General features: G+C 34.3%; 1 protein-coding gene across 1 annotated transcript in view; it reads left to right on the forward strand.

The window, feature by feature from the left end:
* Positions 1 to 24,164, forward strand: part of LOC140754214 (uncharacterized) — a 152,781-nt gene that overhangs the window by 50,300 nt on the left and 78,317 nt on the right. Inside the window, exon 11 of the mRNA XM_073089160.1 lies at positions 2,013 to 2,172. Coding sequence (XP_072945261.1) covers positions 2,013 to 2,172 — 160 coding nt within the window. The remainder of the gene's footprint in view (positions 1 to 2,012; positions 2,173 to 24,164) is intronic.

Consider the following 24,164-nt stretch of genomic DNA (forward strand, 5'->3'; position numbering starts at 1 on the left):
TTTAATTATTCAATTTATATTTAACTATTAGTAAACGAGCATTTATTATATAAATGTTTTAAGGCAAATTATTGCGTGGTAAAAGATAAGAAATAAGTGAGACGTAAAAGATAAAAAGATGTGACGTAATATATAACCATGGTTGTTTAAAATTTTGAATCATTTTAATGTACATTGATGGTTTAACAATCTTATACCAACATGACAGTATCATGAAATATAGATTAAGAAATGTTATTAATAATGTTTTTAATAATGTAGTTATTAAGATTAAATTGGAGAAGTCTGTAAGTGGATGACAACACTGACCAAATTAGCATTTAAATTTAATTAGACTGGAAGTAAAAATAATCTCCTAAAAGGTATTATGTATTGGTCAGGGATTTTCAAATATTGATTTTTTTTTGTTATTTTAATTAGCTATTTTATTTTTAAGCTTCTTGTATTATTTTAAAATTTTATTTAGTTTATGAAAATAAACTTTATGTAAGATTTAACCTGTTTTATTTTATTTTGTGTACCTTTAAGTTTCCTATTGTTTATATTCTGTTTTGTGTCTTTCATCAGCAACCCATTACCGTCCCACTTCTGGGTCTCCTCACATAATGAGAAGGATTAGGCCATAGTGTAGACATACTGTTGAGATTTTTTTTATAATTCTCTCAGGTTTCCACACGATAGAGAGGCCGAGTTTCTTAGCCACTAGGCTATCACTGCTATTTTGTCTGTCTTGTCTTTAATACGTGTCTTTAGTACTGTCTTTACTACGTGTTAATGATATGTGCATTAAATGCTCCATTGCACGTATTGTCAGTGATGACGAAATCTCCAAGAACTATAGTTACGGGTAAATAAAGATAACAAATAAATAAAAAGAACAGTAGGATCATATCATTGCCATGTATTTCAAATAATTTTGTTGGTAATAAATATTTAAAAAATAATTATTGATGTGCATTATTACAAATTTGCAAGCGCCTGATTCTTTTTTATTTTGAAATTGTGCATTGCGCGTCTTGATTTCTCGTCTAAAATATTAGTGTATTATCTTTATGAAAAGACTTAAAGGCTCCATCTTGGAATCTTGGGTATGTTTTGGCGGGGTTTAATTAAATTTGTAATTTGCTTAGATTAGAGCTTAAAAACCGAGAAAAAGATGGTTATGAAGTGACTTAAAAGAGTTTATTAAAATGCTTTGTTACACTAATTGTATTTTTTTACTGTAATCTAATGATAGGTAAACTACAAGTGTAGAAGTATGTTAATGAAAATTATCATAAAAATCCATCCATATTTACAAGAGGTAAGTTTTTTCTGAGATAAGTTCCGGTAAGTACACTTGAATGCAAATTGGAAATTGTATTTTTAAACCATTATGTATTTCGAATGTTAAGAAACTTCAGAATATATATATAAAATGTTTTTCGAACAATATTACATTCAAAAGCAGATACATACCCAGTATCGTATTAATATGTACTTAGATTATTTAGGTACACAAGTGCAGTCGCGGGAGATATATTCGTAACTTTATTGGTGGAGCCTTTCTTAATATTCGAAAGTATATGTTTTATTATTCTTATTTTTGTAATGTTTTTTTTCTCAACGTTAACGTTTATGAATGTTTAACTAATTTCGAGTTCTCAATGCCTGCGCCTGAGAAATGTGTGCAAGCAAACTTTGTTGTACGCAACGAGGAAGTTAATGTTTTATTAGGAGAGACTATTGTTATTCATTCAACTAACAGTTTAGTTCTTTGTAGATTTCATAAAAGTGTTAATTTTGTGAATTGCAGTATAAATGTAGAAGTGAATAGACTGCAATATACTTACAATTTTATTTCACATTTTGTCTTCAAAATAAAATTATAGTTTAATTCCGCTTTGCGCCTGTTACATATTATTCAAAGTTGATTTTATGATGAATGCTCATGCAATTAAGCAGGCGTTTTAAAAAATAATTTAATTTAAATTAAAACAGGAAGGGTTCCAAGTAATATTTTTTTCTAACAGGAATATAAGCGGAGATCCGCGCTTCGCGACAGTCAGACTGAAACTGAGATGTGTCTACTGCGGGTAGCGTCGGCAGCTTCGGTCGCCAGTGGCGCCACCGATCGCAGCGGCAACACGGACAACTGCGTCGAGGAATACGTGTGCGATGTGCCATTTGCAGGTAAGTGGGTAGTTTGAAAACGTAATATGTGTATAGTCCGCGTAAAACTGCCAGTCCGCTCAGAATATAGAAATAAGTCGCGTCGCCTTAGCAAATTGTATGACTGCATCTGCTCGCAACAACTTCAGAGCGTACTAGCAGTTTGGCGCGGACTGTAATATGATGTTTAAATGGTTTGTTACGTCTAATGACGTAATACTACGCAGATGTAGGATTAAAGTACGTTACTTATATTACAATGTTACGTACTTATACCGGTTACTATCAGGTCTGTTATTTGGAGTTTTAAATTCACGAAGTGGATACATATTTACATATACATTTTTGAAACACTCGAAGTTGATAGATATTTGGAATTATACAAACATAACGATGGAATGTTACATCCGTATAATTGAATGCAAACCAACCAAAAAACAAATCAACATTTTTTTATAGTTTTAGTGAAATTGATTTTCGACAAACAAAACCAAAGGAAAATGAAATATTTTCCATATATCAAAACGCGACAACGGAGGCGCGAATCCAAAACCCCCGATTCGTGTTTGCCGTGCAAACATCGCAACACAGTACGCGCCAGCGATCGCCACATAGCAAACAGTACGCAAATAAATATCCCGCAACGAATTCACCAATATTTGATGAATTGTTCGCCGCGTTTTATTTTGACATTTCACGAAGCATTTTTTGTGTGCCTCAGAGTAATTATAAAGTGTAGAGCGAGCTTACACGAGTACGAACTGTAGCCATATCAGGTCATCAACATCTCCACGCGTGGTATAGTGCGAACAGTCTATAATTCATGTTCCAATTGAAAATTTGACTTTTTTTATAGCAAACGAGCATCCAGATTAGCTACCTATATCATCAAATGGACTGACTACTCCCAAGATATCTGTAATCAACCCCAGATAAGATAAGAATCCTACCTGAAGTCAGTTACTGATGCGTTACTATTCCAAAGAACTAAGTTGGAATGGCTCGGATAAAAATGTTTCCCTTGCCACACCCTTGAAACTGGAACACAGCAGCGATGCATATCGCTATAATAAGATAGAAAAAGGTGTTAACTACGTCGAAGGCTCTACCTTCGGAGATGAACAAAAGAGAGACCTTCAAGTTTAGCTAATGTTATTGGTTTAAAAGTGAACATTATAATTATTGTTAAACATACTGTGAAATCAATAACATTTCACAATTAAGTTAGTTTATACAGCACATCTGTCTATGATGCGTGCAATGAAGTATGCTAGTATGGTGTCTACGGCATGGACATAGCACTCTATTTTATTATTAATCCGAGTGTTTCCACGTTTGATTTTGACATTTCACAAAGCATTTTTTGCGTGCATCGGCCCGATTGTTTTCTGGTTTCGCTGACAGCAACTTTTGTTGTGTTTATGGAAAATTAAAAAAAATACGCGATACATATTTTCAATTCGTAGTATTGGCATGAATGGGTTGTTTCTGCTCTAATAGTTATTAGAACAGTTGTTTGCAGTAAATAAAAAGTTAGGTATATTCTAATAGCTGCTTTATATTTTGGAAATAGAGAATTTTGCTGTATTTTTGATGAATGATGGTCGGACCATTTTTTGTATAAAAATATCTTATACGATACTAAAAGTGTTTAATTTATTCGGGACTTTTTTCGTTCTTTCTCTTATATGTTATCTGTGTGTTTCTGTTATCTGATGCACATAGGGTTCCAAGTTCGATCTACGTCTAAACATTAAAACTTCTGCCGTCCAGACAAATCTCGGTTCTGGGTCCGAGTTAAGTGTTTGTATGTAAAGACGATCATACACACTTAGTGTGTATTCATGAGACCCACGGTAGAATAATTCTATATGTGAGGCTATGCTTGTAAAAAGCTTCCTTAGTATAATCATTGCGACTATAATCGAGTAACAATTTTACCCTATTCCATACACGGTACATTTTACCCAATAACATGCTTACGCACTAAATTACACACATTAGAAACACCGACGTGCATACAAAACTGTTGTTTATCACTAATCTTCTGTAAGGCAATTACGTTTTTTAATATCCAATCCATCTCGGCATATTTACCGCTATTTGTTTTTAATTTGTAATGAGCTAACGTTATCCAATTTATGTGAACTTGCTTCAAGTAATCGATAGGTGATTCATAGGTAATTTAATTTGATATTAAAATATAATAATAAGTATAATTAAATTTGACTTTACGTTATGTGCAAGACACTGAACTTTATTTCATACCAAAACGTTAACTCGATTGGGTTCTTGAGCCAAAGAAATTAATATAATGTTGTTGTTGCGTTCGAATCACAAATGCGTTGCTACGTTTCGTGTGGTAAGAGAGACATACGAGTACTTTTGCGAGATGTTCCAAGATAGATCCCAGGGGTAGCAACACATCGGTGGTCGAAGTAGGATTTTAATCTTATCTAGGGTTAATAACGGATGTCCATGGGCGGCAGACCACCTGATGGTAAAGGTCTTTTAGTCAGGTGGACTACACGCTCGTTCTGTTATAAAAAAATATATAGGTACTTAAAACGTCTTATATTAGTAAACTTTAGCGCACTGTTTAATTCACAAGATAACAGCGCTGTTGCTACTGCAGAAATAATAATAAGTAGAGTTCCACCACCTTTATCAAGCATACGAACTCTATAACCCGTTTGCGAGCACTTTAACTTTCCTCTTATCTTTTATCTAACAAGCAACTAGCCCTTTCTTAACTTAAATACCAAGAGATATTTTCCAATTATAATTGTGCCAAGCCTCTCATATCAGCGTAACCGTTAGATACTCTTAGAAATGAGAAGTATGTAACGTGTAGAGTTTATGTATGGTTGTATGAGTGTTAGAGAAAGTTTTGAAGACTAGAGCCCTTTGACCTCAAGGTCCATTCCATCGTCTCACCTTTATTGTGTAACCTGCAACACCTTTTTTAAGTTATACATTACCTAGTAAGTAGATACGCGAGAAAAAAATGCAAGTGAAATTGTTTCTTACGCATTTACAAAAAAGTCACAAGCGACCATACATACATACATACAATACATTAGAAATAATGATAGGTAGAATTTCAGAAAAGTTCGCGAACACAACTTACAAGAAATCTTGAATTTATTTTTTATGGTAGAAATAAGTGTTACGGTGGTGTCGCCCCCGAACCAAGTCAAAAATGTATTTAGGGTTCCGTACCCAAAGGGTAAAAAAGGAACCCTATTACTGAGACTCCGCCGTCTGTCCGTCTGGCCGCTTATCCGTCTGTCCGTCTGTCACAGGGCTCTATCTCTAGATAGACACTAGAAAATATATATGAAAATTTCGGTGACGTAACCCTCCGTATGCGAGTTCGACTTGCACTTTGCCAATTATTAAAACTGTTATGTAGGTATTCTATACAAATAAAGAAAAACAAAGTGTCTATATTTAATTTCTCAGTACATGCGTGTTGTCGTACAGTGTCTTTACGGGACAGACAACTGCGGTAGGCTAATGCATCGCGGGCTGCGGTTTCGTGCGGATTGCGACCAGATAACGGCTCCTGCTTAGATCATCTGTTAATCTTACGGTGTATTGTTTATAAGTGATGATGGGGATTGACCAGTGGGATGGAAATCGTTTGGCTGTACTCGATTTCCTAAATAACTCTGTAATCGTCAACCCATTATTGTTCCACCGCTGGACTCGAGTCTTCTCTCAGAATGAAAAGGATTAGGCCATAGTTTATCGCGCTGTCTAAGTGCGTATTAATAGACTTTGCATACCTACCCTTAAAATTATTTTTATGATCTCTCAGGTATGCAAGTTTCATCACGATGTTTTACTTCGCCGTTAAGGAACTTAATTAATTTCAAATACGCACATAATTTTGAAAAAAAAACCGCGAAAACTCCTCGATCGAGAGGGCGAGTTTCAATCGTTAGTACGCTATCATTGCTATTCACTTAGAAAAATTCTCTGGAATTTGGAATCAATAATTCTAGACCCTTTATTTTATCTTACTATAGGGAAGTAAGGTGACGTTTTTCGGGCCTATGTATGTATGTGGTTTATTTCTGAAGTATGAGGTTACTTTGAAGGTGGTCGAACCCTTTGTGGTTCGACTCCGGCGGCACCACCGCCACACCTATTTCTACTTAATAACAGCAGTGTTAGGCGCTGCTGTGTTCCGGCTTGAAAGGTGTGGTAAGTGAGACAGACTCTTCCGAGGTGTTCCAGCTTAGTCCTCAGGGGTAGCGGAGCATCTGTGGCCGACCACAGGTAGGAATATCTAATCCTATTTGGGGTTGATTACAGATGTCCATGGGCGGCAGTAGCCACTTACCATCAGGTGGACTGCATGCTCGTCTGCTACTCTTATATTATAAAAAAAACTTTGTCTTCGTCTTACGAGTTTCCGATAGTACATAGAATGCGCTTATCTACTGTAACATCCCACAAAATATTTTTTCTATAAGTATAGCTTAAGAAAATATTATTTACCCCTCAAATATAAAAACCATAAAGACTACACGTAAAATAGTTTACTTAAAAAAAAAAACAAGTTTTACTGCCACTTATCGCAAGAGCAATCATCTGCAAACAATAAGAATATTCTCGGCAAATCCATCCCAGGTAAATAATAAAGCAGGTAAAACTAAAGCGTACACCGTATCTATGCCACAGGAATGGGTAAAATATTTCATATTGTAGAATATAATAGTTGTTGAAGTAAAAAATAGTTTTACTGTGTTAAGTAAAAATATGATGATCGTTTAATTATCTAAATGTTAAGTAAAATTGTAAAAGTACCTAATATCGGTACTTTTTATTCCATCATCATCGATAACACCTGTAGCGTAAAAAACGTTAGGTCCGAATCAATCTGTAAAAAAATGCATAGTGTAATTCACAAGAATTTATGTTGGTTCCATATCGATATAATTAAAATTATAATAATATTGATTTTGTTTATTGTTTAGCGATATCCATCCGTTATTGTGTTTAAAAGATATTATTTCGATACTAGGTATATATTTTGAACACTACTACTACAATACTATCTAAACCGACATCTACTGATAAACTCACGTCTAATAATTTACATTACCAAGTCACGTCCCATACAATCACAGACGCAAAACACCATGCCCGATTACCCGACTGGGGTGCGACATCTACAATTACAATTGCAGTGCGCTCACGCAAAGCTCACGAGTGCAGGCGCCGGCCCGCCGCGCCGCTCTCTCGTCCTTTTTGTTTTTTCGTTTCACTTGTCTCGGTGCGGCTGTTTCATACTTGCGATTTGCAATGGTGGTTTAAAAACCATCATAGTTCAGGAAAGTTTTATTTCCTCCTTAAAACAGTAAAATATTCCGTCATACACAGTTTAACAAACTTAAACCCTTATTAATTTTTCGCTTATCCATTGTATAAAACCAACTAAATTTGTTATATTTTGCTTAAAAAGTTAAATTTCCTGCAAAAAAACTAAAAGTATGATTAAAATAATATTGTTTTAAGAGATGGTAGTAACCCCCCAGGTCGTCGTCAACGCGTTATTGTTCCACTGCTGGGTACGGGTCCCCTCTCAGGGTTAGAGCGGTTTTATCATAATCTATCGTCAAGTGCAAATTGGTAGACTTTACCCACCTTCAAGTCTAAATAACACAAGTAAATCAATAATAGTATTTTAACACTAAGAAATTAACATTTCTTGTTGGTTGTTGTTGGCCATATGCGCATTGAAGACTTCATACACCTTTGAAAACTTTTTTAAAGAAAATTCAGGACTATCGGTTTCTTCACGATGATTTCTTTCACCCTTATGACAATCGATAAGATAAGTAATTTCCAATAGGTACGCACGTAACAAAAATCGGAAGTGCGTGCCTGGAATTCAAACCTCGGATTACTCAAATGAGAGACCTAGCATCAACCACTAGTCTGTCACTGTTTTTAAATAACGGGTAGGTATATGAGTCGCTAGTATGAAAAATATGTCGTACAAGTAAGGATATTTTATAGTCTCATGTATTTAACGTAACACTAAAGGTTAAGGTTTTTGCTTAATTTATTCAGCTGTTATATTTTATTATGTCACCTGATACCAGTTTTACGTAACTGTGTCTTGAAAACGTAAATAAGATTTGTAGCTTACTGATTAAAGGTCATTAAGTGTGTTGTATCTTGTTTGTCCTTTTTTATATGTGTATAATACATTTAGATACAGCATGAATAAAATATTAATAAAATTAATTACTCGTGCATATTTCATTCATCTGCAGTGATAGGCTAGTGGTAAAGAAACTCGGCCTCTCGATCGAGTGGTCCGAGGTTCAAATCCCAGGCATGCACCTCTGATTTTTCAAAGTTATGTGCGTATTAGAAATTAATTATCACTTGCTAAACGGTGAAGGAAAACATCGTGAGGAAACCTGCATACCTGAGAGATTTATAATAAAAAATCTCAAAGGTACATATGTGAAGTTTACCAATACGCACTTGGCTAGCGCGGTGGACTATGGCCTAATCCTTCTTATTATAAGAGGAGATCCGTGCTCAGCAGTGGGACAGTAATGGGTTGATGATGACATATTTCGTACAGTTCTATATTTGGATTTTCCTATGTAATGACTACTGTAAATTTCCTTTAACTGGTGATAAATGCTAATAACCGCCCGGAATGTCCATGAGCATATGTAATTATGTTAAAGAAAACAGGATTTGGATTCTATTTGAAGTCGGTTACATATCAATTGCTACCCCTGACGACTATGGTAGAATGCATTACACCATTTTTAATATACTCAAGAGCCTTTGTTATCGCTGTTATACTCTAGAAAAAGGCGTGGCTATGGTGCCTCCGGAGTCGAAACACGAAGGTTACTTAAAATTCCATATTTCTAGTCTATACCATAAATCCAGCATGTAACACATAATTCTCCAACCAAAGAACGGTATGTGGTAACAAATAAGCGTGAACGCACATTACGGTATTTGATTACGTTACCACGGGAATAATCAACTTGTGTGACCACAAATGTTGATGACAAAGGTACCTACGAGTAAGTACTAGTAGACATTGTAGTACTCGTAGTTCAAAGAATGGAAAGTTATGTGTCTATTGGCCAATGTTCTCATAATCCGGCTTTTATCAAGTAGAAGTAAAAATCAAAAGACATATAGGTACCTCATGACTATTAATATATTTGTCTCCTTTTTGAGTAAGGGTCTCTTCTTAGATTGTGAAAGGTTTTAGGTCATAGTTCATCAGATTTACCTAGTGAAAATTAATATACTTCAAACACCTCTGAGATTTATTTGACAGAATTCCGGGTTGAAGGGTTTTACGATGTTGTCTTAAATAGTTAATGCGAGGATTAATGTTTAATACACACATAACTTTGATAAATCGGAAGTGCCGTTTTTGAAGGTGGTAGAACCCTTTGTGGTTCGACTCCGGCGGCACCACGGCCACACCTATTTCTACCTAATAACAGCAGTGTTAGGCGCTGCTGTGTTCCGGTTTGAAAGGTGTGGTAAGGGAGACAGACTTTTCCGAGGCATTCCAGCTTAGTCCTCAGGGGTAGCGGCACACCTGTAGCCGACCTCAGGTAGGAATATTTAATCCTATCTGGGGTTGATTACAGATACCCATGGGCGGCAGTAGCCACTTACCATCAGGTGGACTGCATGTTCGTCTGCTACTCTTATATTATAAAAAAAATGCTTGCCCGGGAATCGAATCCCACAAACCCAGCATGAGAAACCGAATTTTGCAACCACTGCTTAAAAAGAGGTTCACGAAGGGCTTCTCATAAAGTTTGTTTATGTACAAAGTATAAGTTTCTTGTCACGATACTCATCTCTCAGGTAGTTCGGCGCGACTCAAACAAATGTGCACAATTAAAACTGTACGCCATTTACAACGTAAAGCAATTAATATAATGCATTCACGTTTGTACTTATCTCTATTCAAATAAGTATTCAGTAAAATTTATATTCTGAATCTCATAAAGAATGTTTTTGACTGTATGCGAGGGGCGAGTAAAATAACGAGATTTTGCAAATTAGCATTTGTTTTTATGAAAATGCTTATTAGTAAAATATAGAAATAAAACGTTTTTAAAACGTTGAGAATACCAATAGCACATTCGCTATAGAGGATCTGAAAGGAGAATGGAGCTAGTCAAGAATCTAATCTTACGTGTGATAAAAGAAAATCTTAACGTGTTACTTTTCTATACTTAATATATTTGTAACTTCAAAAACTATCCGTAGATGAATATCAGTGATTTACTGTAACGGCATTGCCAAACGGCGGTATTATCAAAGCATTAGCATTAGTACTTGGACATTACAAACATTATATTACAAAACGATAAAAACAAAAGAAACATACTTACACAAATTCTTGGAAATAATCGCTGATCGCTAATCGCTTTAGCATTTGTTTCGCACAAGTTAGTAAGTCCCCATTTGTCAAAGAGTCGTGGTTTGCGAATGTTACAATTTCACTTTGTACCATTTTAAGGAGAAAGGTCTTGCTCCATACAAATTTTACTGCATCGTAAATAACTTGGTACAAAAGATAAGCTTTAGCCTAGGAAATTTCAATACTCGTAGAACGCGGGTTAGAGGTTAATGTTAAGATTTATCGTCTATTTTATGTGGTCTTATTGTTCAGAAGAGTTAAGGTTATATAACTTTATGCAGTAAAATTAAGAATTCATACTTGAATTGAATGTATGGTTCTTAAGGCCCTAATGGGAACGCTAGGGCCACAATGCCAGTGACAAACAAAACATTAAATCATATAAAAGCATAGATTAGTAAAGATTATTCACTCCTAACAAGAAAATGTAACCAGTTTCGAGAATTGGAATAGTTGCGTAAAAAAGTTATGCCACGTCTCCGTGCCAAAATATCCCTAAAATATTTGTAATACTTATTTATTTATTATGTAAATTACGCAGTATTAGTTATTTATTCGTAAAATTTCTCTAAAAATGTTTTTCATTTGTCAAGAATTCAAAAAATAACTGACAAATCAGCCTTTTGTGGCTTCATTCAATTTTAAGGCGGCGAAGTATATTTACTAATCTATGGAAAGCTACCAAATCGGCAAAATTATTGCCAGGTCAACTTACGAGTCATAAGTTTCATTAATTGGTCATAGGTGTCAAGTACCTATTGGTCACAGGACCAATTACAATTAATAAACTATAGATGCCGTGACAATAATTACACTTTATTACTTGACAAAGTGTGTCATGAGCGTTTTTATAAAAGTGATTTAGTATCACGCTCACTTTACACTTAATATATTGTATTGTTATTGGTCCATATTTTTATTTTTAATGTCTTTACCGTCGATTCCATTAAAAAAGGAACAAATTAACGAAACGATTGTTTTGGAAATTCGATTTTTATGATTTTTTTATGTGCTACAAACAATATTTATTGTGCCGTGTGCCGTGGTCAATTCAAGTATTGGCAGTTTAATATAATACTTATTATAAATTTTAATGGTGTACTTATGTAGGTGTTTTACATATTTGTATTTGCAGTGATAATTTATTAATAAGCAAATTAATTTTCAATTATATACGTTTAGATGTCACATGATACAAAATTGGACATATATTGGACATTGAACAAATATGGTCATTATTATTTATTATACCAAGTCGTCGTCAAGCAAACGTTAGATAAGCAAAGACGCCAGACGGTATAACATATGCGTCATTGTTGTCGTATCCATTTGACAGTCGAACTGTCAAGTCACGTGACATGACATGACGCACTGTCGCGACGCGCGTCATTGACGGGGCTCCTTGGGTTTACTGGACGAGTGTCGTGACTCATCGATATAGTTCAACGAGTACTGTAAATATATTGTACGTAAATTGTCTGAGTGTAGTTATACAAAATAGATACTTAAGTGTATATGTAGTACTCATTGCACTTAAGTGACTGATCGTGATGTGAAAAGTTAACGATGGAGGCTTAAATTTATCATATACCTATTATCGGATTATAATTTGCAAAATTTAACGAAACAATAGTGTTTTTTAATATATCTAAGCATTTGAATTGTATGCAATCGGTATGGTTAAGATGGACTATGTGTAATTTATGTGATGTACAAAGCATTACAATTTGTTTCTCTTTCCAATAACAAATTTACAACTATACACAGCAGACCAGTATGGTGATTATTATTTATTATACCAAGTCGTCGTCAAGTAAACGTTAGATAAGCAAAGACGCCAGACAGTAACGTATGCGTCATTGTTGTCGTATCCATTTGACAGTCGAACTGTCAAGTCGCGTGACAGGACCTGACGCACTGTCGCGACGCGCGTCATCGTCGGGGATCTTTGGGTTTACGGGACGATTCTCGTGACTACTCATCGATGCACAAAGAGTAATTTAATGTAATAATGTTGTTAGACAAATTTGGCATATCATTGCACTTACGTGGATGAGAGTATTTGTAAAAAGTGAATAGCGAAAGTGAATTCATCATGTATTTTCGAATTGCATTTTGCTAATTTAAACGACACGATAGCCATATGAAATAGATATTTCAAAGTGTTTACAATCGGTATGATTTTGGTGTAATTTGTGTACCTACTGTGCAAATCATGAAAATGTGGGTGCGCCAATGTTTTGTTAAAATTACGAAAGTAAAAATTGCTAATTAATTATTTTTCGCATTTTGAAAAAGTTTTGCATTTATTTTCTGATAAAGCTTTAAATAGTTTCGAATTATCTTTTCTCCAGAAGAGAATCTGAAAGCAAAAAGCTAACTCTGAACTTACTAAACTAACTTTCTCAAGAAATAACTTACTAACGTCGCCCTGACCTACACCAAGAAACATTGTCGCGTCTGTATAAACGGCGCCGGCGACAGAAAAAGCGACTACAACCAACCATACAGTTAAAACTAACCTTATGCCCTGCACATAAAGCTTTATTTTACTAAAATTGCTTGTTTCCTCATCCGAAAACGGCTTATGACCTCAGTCAGTGAATAAGTGCGAAAACTCAGAGGAATAATTAGTATAGAGTCCATGTTTCCAACACCTTGGTAGGATTTCAAAAACTATCCATCGGTGCCTAAAACTAGTATTAGAAATTAATTATTACTTGCTATAACGGTTAAAGCAAACGTTTTGAGAAACATATACACCTTAGAAATAAAAAAATACGTGTGGCACTCGGAGACTGCCGCGGTAAAGCTATTGCATAGCATTTTTTATGCTATGAAAACGCTCAGAAGGAATTCCAGAAATACAATATATTCTTCCATAATCATCAACATTTACATTAATACATCTTTATCCACTATTTTATCATATGTCCATTATATAAGACATTGCAAATATCAGCTGACATTTCATAACTCCAAGCAAGACTGAACATTCTAAAATATAAAATAGAAAAGTATTTAATAAGTGACATAAAGTACTAACAACCAGCAATATAAATGGATCAATGCGATGTGCCTGTGACATTTGGCCGAATGTTACAGGTACATCGCATTTTTCATTAATAAATGCACTTTGTTTATTCATATTTAAAACACTTTGTACACAAATTATTTGTACCATAAATCATAATGGCGTTTTGATTTTGTGCTGTCAAGTCTGTCAGTTGTAATTGTACGTTTAAAAATAACAAACACTCTTTTACATTATTTTATCAATCCAGAATTCAACATAGCTTATGTTGATAAAACATATTATTTGGATAATATGGTAATATAATTTTGAATTTTATAATGGGAATATAAAATATACTTCACGCAATTTTAAGATTTCTGCACGGATTATAAAAAAATGTGTATTACTGCCATCTGTGTTCAAGTTGACGAATTAAGGTTATCAAATAAAATAATAAGGAATGTAAAATAATACTTTATTCAATTATATCCATATTTTTCTATTGACAGTCAACAACTCGGTTGCCTGGAGACTTGATATCCAACAGTCCTCCACCGCTATTTTCACTTACACCACCAGGGGCGCCGGCAGCATTTGATCAAGGTGACGGCGCACCAGTATGCCATTTTCAGTTCTGACTTCATAATGGAGTCTACCTAATCTTCGGATGACGACTCCGAACTCCCATTTAACTCTTGGGTTGGTGTAACTGCGGACTTGTACCTTATCACCTTGTCCGAACTCCTGCGTTGGCGGTGCATTGTAATGTAATCTGGATAGTGGAGCGGATTTCTTAAATAAGGCATGCATATAGGTTCTTACCTCTCTGCCGAACATTAACTGATAAGGTGATAACTCTTTTGTATTAGGTGTACGTCTCAAGCGTGCCTTGACAGTTAACAGTTTATCAAATAAACTTCCGCTCTGGCTGATATAAAAGAACATTCAGGTATTAGCCGATTATTTTCTTTTTGTACATTCAAAAATTTAAATTTTAGCTTTGTATATATTTCTTCAAATTCGTACCTGTATTTTATTTCCTCTTCTAAATTTTCTTCTTCTGTAAGCCATTCAATTTTTTCTTGAATCGCGTAGAATTTGTTCAAATTTTCTTGTAAAGAATTCAGTCGTATATTTATTTCTTCAATGTCAATTTTTTCTATTCCCGAAATGTAATTTTCGGTTCGTTTCATGTTCAACCCACGTAATGTGGCTCGTATTTCCTTATTGTTTTTTAGTTCATTCGACATCTCGTCGCCAATATCAAATAAAATAATAAGGAATGTAAAATAATACTTTATTCAATTATATCCATATTTTTCTATTGACAGTCAACAACTCGGTTGCCTGGAGACTTGATAGTTGGATATCAAGTCTCCAGGCAACCGAGTTGTTGAAAGGTGTTACTTATTTTCGTTACGGAATTTCTCGATTCGGTCGCCGCGCTCAAAGCCCGCGATAAAAGCTATGCAATAGCTTAAAAAGTTCTAAAATGTACGCGAAGTCTACCAATCAGCACATGACCCGCGCGGTGGACTATAGCCTAAACCTCATTCTCATTCTGAGAAGAAACTCACCAGAGGGACAGTAGTGGGTAAATTAAGAATCTTCACACTGCGCATAGTAATGATGTTCTCACTTGAAAACGCTCAGAAGGAATTCCAGAAATACAATATATTCTCCCATAATCATCAACATTTACATTAATACATCTTTATCCACTATTTTATCATATCTCCATTATAAAAGACATTGCAATTATCAGCTGACATTTCATGACTCAAAGCAAGACTCCACATTCTAAAATATAAAATAGAAGAGTATTTAATAAGTGACGTAAAGTATTAACAACCAGCAATATAAATGGATCAATGCGATGTGCCTGTAACACTTGTGTCTACTGTTCATATCTGGCTCGCTCGCTCTATAATTTTAAATTAATTTACATACAAGATATTTATCAGTACTGTATTTATTGCAATATGTTTTGAACTTTTAACACTGCTATGTGCGTGATATGTCACATACTGACGAATTTATTGTTACCGTCAAGCGATCTCGCGCTTGTAGTAAGTTTCAGAAATTTAGTGCCTGTTCAAAGGTTTTGTAAGCTGATATGCTTGATATTGAAACAGTGATACCCTTTTTTTAATGTCGTTACGAACGAGTGTGAAATGGTCTAGATAATTGTTATTGAGTGGTGACTGCCAGGTATGGATATTGATAAATCAACCCCAGATAGCTATCGTTAGTTTGTGCAGCGTCAAGCTGCAGCCAAGCCTTTAAATTAGACAGTAAGGTAAATAAAAACATGATTTTTGTTAGCTTTTACGTAACTAGCTACCACTAACTAGTTATGTAATTATATATTTTTTAATTATTAAATTTTAAAAGGCTTCTAATCCACCTGATATTAAGTTATCACCGACTACAGACTACAGTTAATTATAATCGACCCTAAATAGATTTGAAGTTCTACGTGAGGTCCTACCGAGGCACTTTTACTAATTGTGACTACTCTTCCTTACCTCCTCTTAAACCAGGGGGGTTACTACCATCTCTTAAAACAATATTATTTTAATCACACTCTAACTTTTCTTGCAGGAAATTTAACTTTTTGAGCAAAATATAACAATTTCAGTTGGTTTTATACAATGGATAAGCGGAAAAATTAATAAGGGCTTAAGTTTGTTAAACTGTGTATGACGGAATATTTCACTGTTTTAAGGAGGAAATAAAACTTTCCTAAACTATGATGGTTTTTAAAAAAATGGTGGTAGGCCCCCAGAATATAACAGCTTTTAACACTGCTGTTACAAGGCAGAAATAGGCGTGGAGGTGTTACAAATTCGAACCACGATGAGTTCTATCTTAATTTATAAATTGTAGTACTATACCACAATACTGTCTTTGTTACATAAAAACCAAGTCGTTAATAATATTACAGTTTTAATCAAATTTATACCATTCAAGTACGTACCAACTTTCTAACAATTAATCTTACGCGTAATAAAAGACCTTAATTAAGTAATGATTGGACATTCACGATTCTTTCACCAGACGCCATAAATATTATCTGGAAAGTGTTGTCTGTTTCGTAAAATGTCTACCGGTATTTGTTTCAGTGACTGTTTATTATATTTTTGGTAATAAATGAGTGTTGGTTTCGAAGAATCTAGAAGGTAACATAAAAATCCTAATTTGGTTCTTTTTTCGTAAATCTAAATAAATAGAAAGATAAAAGGCAATGTAAATAGTCCTCAGGGGCAGCAACACTTATAGATAACCTCTGACAGGGCGATGCCTTTCATAGGTTCAGTCAATCTGAATCCGACTCATTAGTGGGATCATGAGGATCATGCTGGAAGAAATGGGATTGTCCTCATTTATGCTAAAGGAGGAAGCACCAATTTATGACCACGCATATCGATCCCTATAATTAGAAATTAATTTTCATTTGCATTAGTGTTGTAGGAAAACCTAAAGAGGAAAAAATCTCAAAGGCGTGTAAAGTCTTCTAATTTGCATTTTGATAGCGCGATAGACTATGGTCTAAGCTTTCTCACTCCGAGTATACACGTGTCCAGTACCCTTACCATGAGTTTTTACGTTTCGACAAATATGACTATTTTGGTATTTGTTTACGTATTGGCCCATACAATTTCCAAGTTCTGATATAATCTGCTAGGGGCGCTGATTGGAAATAGTATGGGCAAATACGTAAACAAATACCAAAACAGTCATATTTGTCGAAACGTAAAAACTCGTGGTAAGGATACAGCCGCGGGACCATAATAGATACTGATTCTATATACCTTTTCTTTTTACTTATTCGGCGACTTAAAATTCATAAAAATAACATTACCTATTCGAACTTCACTGATAGTTTTATTTGGTTTCAAACAGGACTGTTTTTTGGGTTATCTACAGTTCAATGCTACCATTGAACACTGACTATCAGGTAGGGACCTTTTTACCTGCACATGCGAAACCCACAATATTTGCGTGAGAAGTGCACCTGCGAGGTTTAAAAAGTAGCAGGTGTTTGTAAATTAAAGTAAACGACTCAAGCGCACGACAAAATCACTTTTATTTCGTGGCAATGACATTTTATGAACAAAGACAAAACAGATTTTGAAAGTTTTTTTTTTCAACTCTAAATTTATATTGACTTGTGTGATTAATTGGGTAAGTCGGTTTTTAAAAGATAAGACGTAATTTCATGCAGTCAATATTTGACTTGACGTAAAAAAATACGGAAAAAACATAAATCAAATTATAAAGGTTTTTAGAAATGCGAATGGTTTCAGTCATCTGGATTAGACATTTAATAAACAAGTATGCTTTATTGGGAATCTTCTCTTATAATATAGAAGAAGCAAACGACTCTGCGGTCCACATAATGGTAAGTGGCTACTACCGTCCATTGACATCTGTAATCAACCCCAGATGAGATAAGAGCCCTACCAGAGGTCAGGTAAATAGTAAGGTTTATAGTATAATGTATTTCTAGTAGACGCTGAAGAATCTGTTTAATATACTTTTTGTCTTCTGGAAATCACTTTCTTCGTAAACTCAGATAAAGTCGCGAGCAAAGCTACTATATTACAAAGATAGAGGAACCACGCTTGAAACTCCGAACACATTTGTTCAGACTAAATACGTCAATTGTTCTAATTCGGACCGGGATCGAACTGGATCAATAACACGGAACCCCGTGTCAACGTACTGCGCGTGCGCATGGACCGCGTTATGCCGAATGTGTTCATGTGTTAATGAGAATTTATTTTATTAGCTCCTGCTTTGTGTCTAGCGCTGATAACTCGTTTCTTTATGTAAATATACTAGAGAACAGGTCTCTAAGAAGACTGCAGTGTGATCAACCTTTTTTAGGAATTTGAAGCAAAAAAGCTTGTTCTCTAATCAAAAGAATTTTACCTTGTTTAACCAGAACTTGGATAAAATATATATTTTGGATATAGTCAGTGATAACCGAGTGGTTGAAACTTGGCCTCTGTGTCAGAGGTCCAAGGTTCGAATCCCAGGTATGCCTCTAATTTTTCATGTGAGCAGTTGCAGTGTTATGTGCGCATAAAAAAATAATTATCCCTTGCTGTAACTGTTAAGGGAAACAACGTGTATAAACCAACACACCAGATAGTTTTTTAAATAAAGTGATCTTAAACGGGTGTGACCTCTACCGATTCGCATTTGGCCAGCTTGGTAGATTACGGCCTAAACTCCTTGAAGAAGACCCCGTGCCCAGCAATGGGACAGGAATGGGTTGACGATGACGATTAAAACCCTAAATAGCCGTACTTGGAGGATGATTCAATACTTACTAGGACTTAGTTCAATACGCAAGTATACAGCATTATTAATTTTATTGCCTTTTAAAAGAAATCGTAATTTCTACATCAACTTATAAATTACAAGGTCATATTGTGATATAGATAAGATACCGTGTATTTGTAAATATCAGCTTATAATGATTTCAAGGCGATCGTGTTTCACGATTGGTATTAGAATAATTTGCATTACAATATCGACGAATTCATTACGAATTGATTAATTACTTCTGTAACTCGTTTTTGTTGCATGTAACTAATCAAGTTGTGTATAACAAATGGGTAAAGATTTTTTAGGTAATTAACAAATGGATTATGTTTTTTATAAGATTAGGTAGCCAACGAGCATGCCGTCCATCTGATGGTAAGTAGTCACATCCGGATATATGTAACAACTTCATATAAAATAGGTTCTACCTGAAGCCGATCATAGATACATTACCATTCTTAAGGACTGAGATGGTTGTCTTATACGTAAGTCAGCTCTCATCTCTATTATGAGAAACCTCTGCGATATGAGTATTTCCTGACAAATTCCAGTCATCTTAGGCTGCATTGAATGTAATCAAGTTACGAGTAAATCACTTTTCGCACACCTTCCAAAAATGTATTCATACATTCTTCTCCATGCTTAAGAAACAGCATTTATATTTTCTTAAATAAATTAGCATTCATTAATGTTTTCACCAAAATTAAATTACCGAATTCCTGAACTTTTAAGTTTCTGAAAAATAAAGCTAAGCTTTATAATTTATACTTAAGTATGGAAAAAATGAAGACATAAAATGTTACAATCGAGCACAATTTCTCTTCGTGTCTATAGGAGCCCTTGGCCCTATAGAAGACGTTACCTGCCCCTGCGTATTTACTAAAAATACATCGGTTACACGGTGAATAAACACAAACAAGCAGCCAGTTTTAAGATCCTTCACTTTCTAAAGTAACTTGAAGTGCGCGAGGTCTTTCGAATCGGTCGGTTTACTTGCGCCGGCGCATGGTGCGATGATTTCTTCTGTCAGTTGCTCTCGCGCGTCGATCCACGGCGGTGTGTGGATCTTGTGTATCGAGATCGTTTAAATCTTTTGTGATAAGTGATCCTATTTAGTCACAAGTGTACAATTTTAGTGCCTAATTGGTTACGCACTGTGTTTCAGTTGACAATTGTCGCGTCGGATTCGTCTTATCTAAGTAAGTTTAATCTATGAATTATCACCAAAACGATAATGGTTTGGTTAACGCCGGTAAACGCGTTTTTCTATACTATGTTTGGGAAAAATAGCGTAATCGAACAAACTGATCGTTAACTATCCAAAGTTTCTAATAGATTTAACATTGGCAGCTGTTTAGCGTTTCGTAACGCTATTATCAGCTCTTTATGATTTATAAATATGTCTGTTTACATAACGTATGTGTTGCTGAGAAATGTACATAATAAGTCATTTCATTGATATATTATTATGTGATAGTAAAATGTTTTACCTACAATAATATGGAATTTCCCGATATACTTGGAAAATTAAAACATTTTATTTATTGACTTGAGAGGTTTTAAAAATAGAAAAATAGGTGGCATTTTCGACTACATCGGCTGTATCGGCAACTATCCCCATCAGTGTCTGCCTTATTACAGTAAGGGGTGTGATAAGGAGGACATGGTTATAATAACATGAGGTATTCCTTACATAGGCTTGTTTTCTCTATTATTCACGAGTGGATCGAGCAGAAATATCAAAATTTTGCTTAAACTCATTTGTGTACCTTAAATGGTGTAATATTAAAGACCTTAAGTAAAAATACAAAGAATTATTGGGAGGGTGTGAGTGACGCTCTAATCAACCCGATGTTGAAATAAAAACAACCCTTACAGAGAGATGATAAAAATATAAAGTAAAAATAAGATTTTGTGATTCAATTCATACAAAAAATATAAGGTATCCCTACTTATTTAGTATTGGTTGGTCTTGTTTGCAGATTCTGTTTTAGTAGTAGATAGTCCCGTCTTTTTGATTAGTCATAGGTAAATAAAACTTTTCCTTAATTAAAGTTTCTATTGTGTGTGGTATTCCCACAGCCAAAGTAAAGATTACGAACAAAAACCTATGAGAAAGATTCATTCATACGTTTTATTTTCCACTAAATATACAATAGGATGAGTAATACATCTGTTTGTTAACTTATCTTAAATGAGGATGTAATGTATTTAAAACTGTCTTAAAAATTTTCGTTACGTTTAATTTTGTATTCTATCATTCGATATCGAAAGTACACAAAAAATATCGATATTGATGCAATGACATTTAATTTTTATATACTTAATTGACTAACAGCGTTTTTTGGCCATAAATTATTTATGAAATGTAAACATAAATTTCAATACAGCCTGTCTTAAACGTTTTCCAAATAACATATTTTTGTACCTCTCGATCACAAAAAGTATTCAAAATGTAAATACAGATATTGATTAAATTGCATTAATTTTCAATATAATTGACTAACTTAGCGTTTTTATAGCCATCATTACTTTACGAATAGTAATGTAAATTTCAAAACACTCTGTATCTTTTATTTCTTCGTATTTACATTGATTTTTGTATAATAGCCCTCGATTAAAAAAGGTTACAAAAATCGCAAAATAATGATATTGACTAAATTGCATTAAACTTCAATATAATTGACTAACTTTGCGTTTTTATGACCATCATTAATTTACGAAATGTAAACGTAAATTTTAATACAACCTGTATCGAAGTAACATTGATTTTTGTATAATAACACTCGATTACAAAACTGTGTAAAAATCACAAATTAATGATATTGACTAAATTGCATTAAATTTCAATATAATTGACTAACTTAACGTTTTTACGGCCATCATTAATTTACGAAACGTATTTAAGAAGTCGGAACTTACGAAAACGTTAACCTTAACGAGCGAACGCATTACAGATAACGATAACAAATGTTTTCGAATCTGTACGCAATTTGGAAACAGAAACATCTTGGAATTACATAATTATATATTTGTTTTTATGTAATGAATTAGACGCAGTCATGGCTAGGTGGTATAAGACTTGCCCTCTCAATCGGGAAGTATCGGGAGCAAATGAGGATGCAGTCCACCTAAAGAAAAGTGGTTACTACCGCCCATGGACATCTGTAATCGACCCCAGATAAGATTGGAGTCCTAGCCTAGGTCAGCCACAGTTGCGTTGTTATCCTGAGGACTGTTGAACCGCCTCGGATAAATAAGTGTATGTGTCCCTTATCACATCTTTAAATCTGCATACAGAAGCGCTTAACACTGCTGTTATTAGGCAGAACAAAGTGAAGCAGTCGTGCCGGAGACGAACGATAAAGGGTTCTTTCATTTTCATTCGAATCTCTGGCACGCCTAACTGATTGTCTAAGGTAGTAAGCTACCTGTTTTAAGAACATGCAAATTTTCCTATTATATTGTTAACTAGCTGACGCGGCAAACTTTGTACCGCCTCGAAATCTATTTATTAAATATATTTTAATATAAAATATAGCCTATGTTACTCGTGGATAATGTAGCTTTTGAATGGTGAAAGAATTTTTGAAATCGGCCCAGTAGTTTTTGAGCCTATTCATTACAATCAAACAAAGTTTTCCTATTTGTAATATTAGTATAGATGAAAAGATTCATAATTCAAAACATCAAACACATTAATGTTTTAATGTGTTCAGCCTCAATGAGATTATTTACATTAACACTATAAGGTCATCTCAATGATAACAACTAATTCATTTTGTTTTGTTTGGTCTAACGGTTATATGTTTTTGACATAATTAGCTGTTATCCGTAATTACGTTTGTATCAAATGTAAATAAAAAATGAACTATTGATCCTCAGAAATTAATAAGTATATGCTTAAACTATAAATTACATCGTGTGATAACCTGGCCTTAGATAATCTCTAAAATAAAAACAAGATATTAAATGAGTATGAACTTTGGCTATGACCTAAACCATCTTAATTAGGATGATTTTTGTTTAAATATTGTTTCTATTTAGAATGTTTCTTTTTTAAATTAAAATAGCTTATAAATGACGTACGAAGATAAAACTCGATGCATCGAAGTTTTTTTAATAAAAAATATGTATAGTAAAATACATCTTACTCCAGAGGTTCCAGTCCAAAATGCTAAGGATCATTACAGACGCTCCATGGTTTATAACAAACCAACAATTACACCACGACCTTCAAATCAGAACAGTCCAAGAAGAGATCAAGCACTCAATGAAATCCTACAGGAATGGAATAGAAAACCATTCAAATAGACTGACTAAACACTTAATGAATAACACCTCAAAATTCAAAAGGCTAAAAAGAAAGTCCCCTAGAGATTTATAGGGATTGATAAATACAAGGGGCGTACGTCGCTGGACTGACTGCCCCCCAAGACAAACATATAAATCCATAACCCTGTGCTGAATGTTCGTAAGAAACAGATCGCATAAAGAACATAAGTAAAAAAAAAAAATACATCTGAAACATAAAAATCCTGTATAACGTAATGAAAGAAAATCTACCAAAATTCACAAATGTTTTCAAAAGGTGATAATATTATAAACATATATTGGTTTTCGGAATAAAATAATCCTATTACAATTTCCTTACATAGTATTATGCTTAGATCTCTAAGTAAATCTCTTAACATCTTCATTTGGTACATTGTAGAGTCAATAAATTCTCAGTTTATTGCTCGTTGAACTGCCATCTTCGCTGTTATCTGCGCTATTCCAGTGCGTCTCGAGTATGTCCGTTTCCTGTATTTGCTTACTCTACGCCACTCTACGCACTAAATGATATAATTTCCTTATTAAATATTGAACGATTGAAAGAAGCAGCTTCCTTTGTATATACTGAGCATGTTTTTGACTTTGTTGAAAAAAGACATATCTTTTCAGTTTGTTCTTACATATTTTACTGTTCATAAAAGTTTTTACAAATTTACTCGACTGCGGAGGGTAAGGTTTTTTGTATGTATTGTATGTATGTATGTATGGTATGTATGTATGGTATGTATGTATGTATGTATAGTCCGCGTAAAACTGCTAGTCTGCTCTGGTAAGTCGTATGACTACACCAGCTCGCAACAACTTCAGAGCAGACTAGCAGCTTGGCGTACTATACCTATGTCTCATTCTTTGGTACGCCTTAAGCTCGACCGATTTTAACAT

The sequence above is a fragment of the Epargyreus clarus genome, unplaced genomic scaffold, assembly GCF_041222505.1.
Source record: "Epargyreus clarus isolate Ecla_fem2 unplaced genomic scaffold, WU_Ecla_fem_2.2 ptg000029l, whole genome shotgun sequence".
NCBI classification, from domain to species: domain Eukaryota; kingdom Metazoa; phylum Arthropoda; class Insecta; order Lepidoptera; family Hesperiidae; genus Epargyreus; species Epargyreus clarus.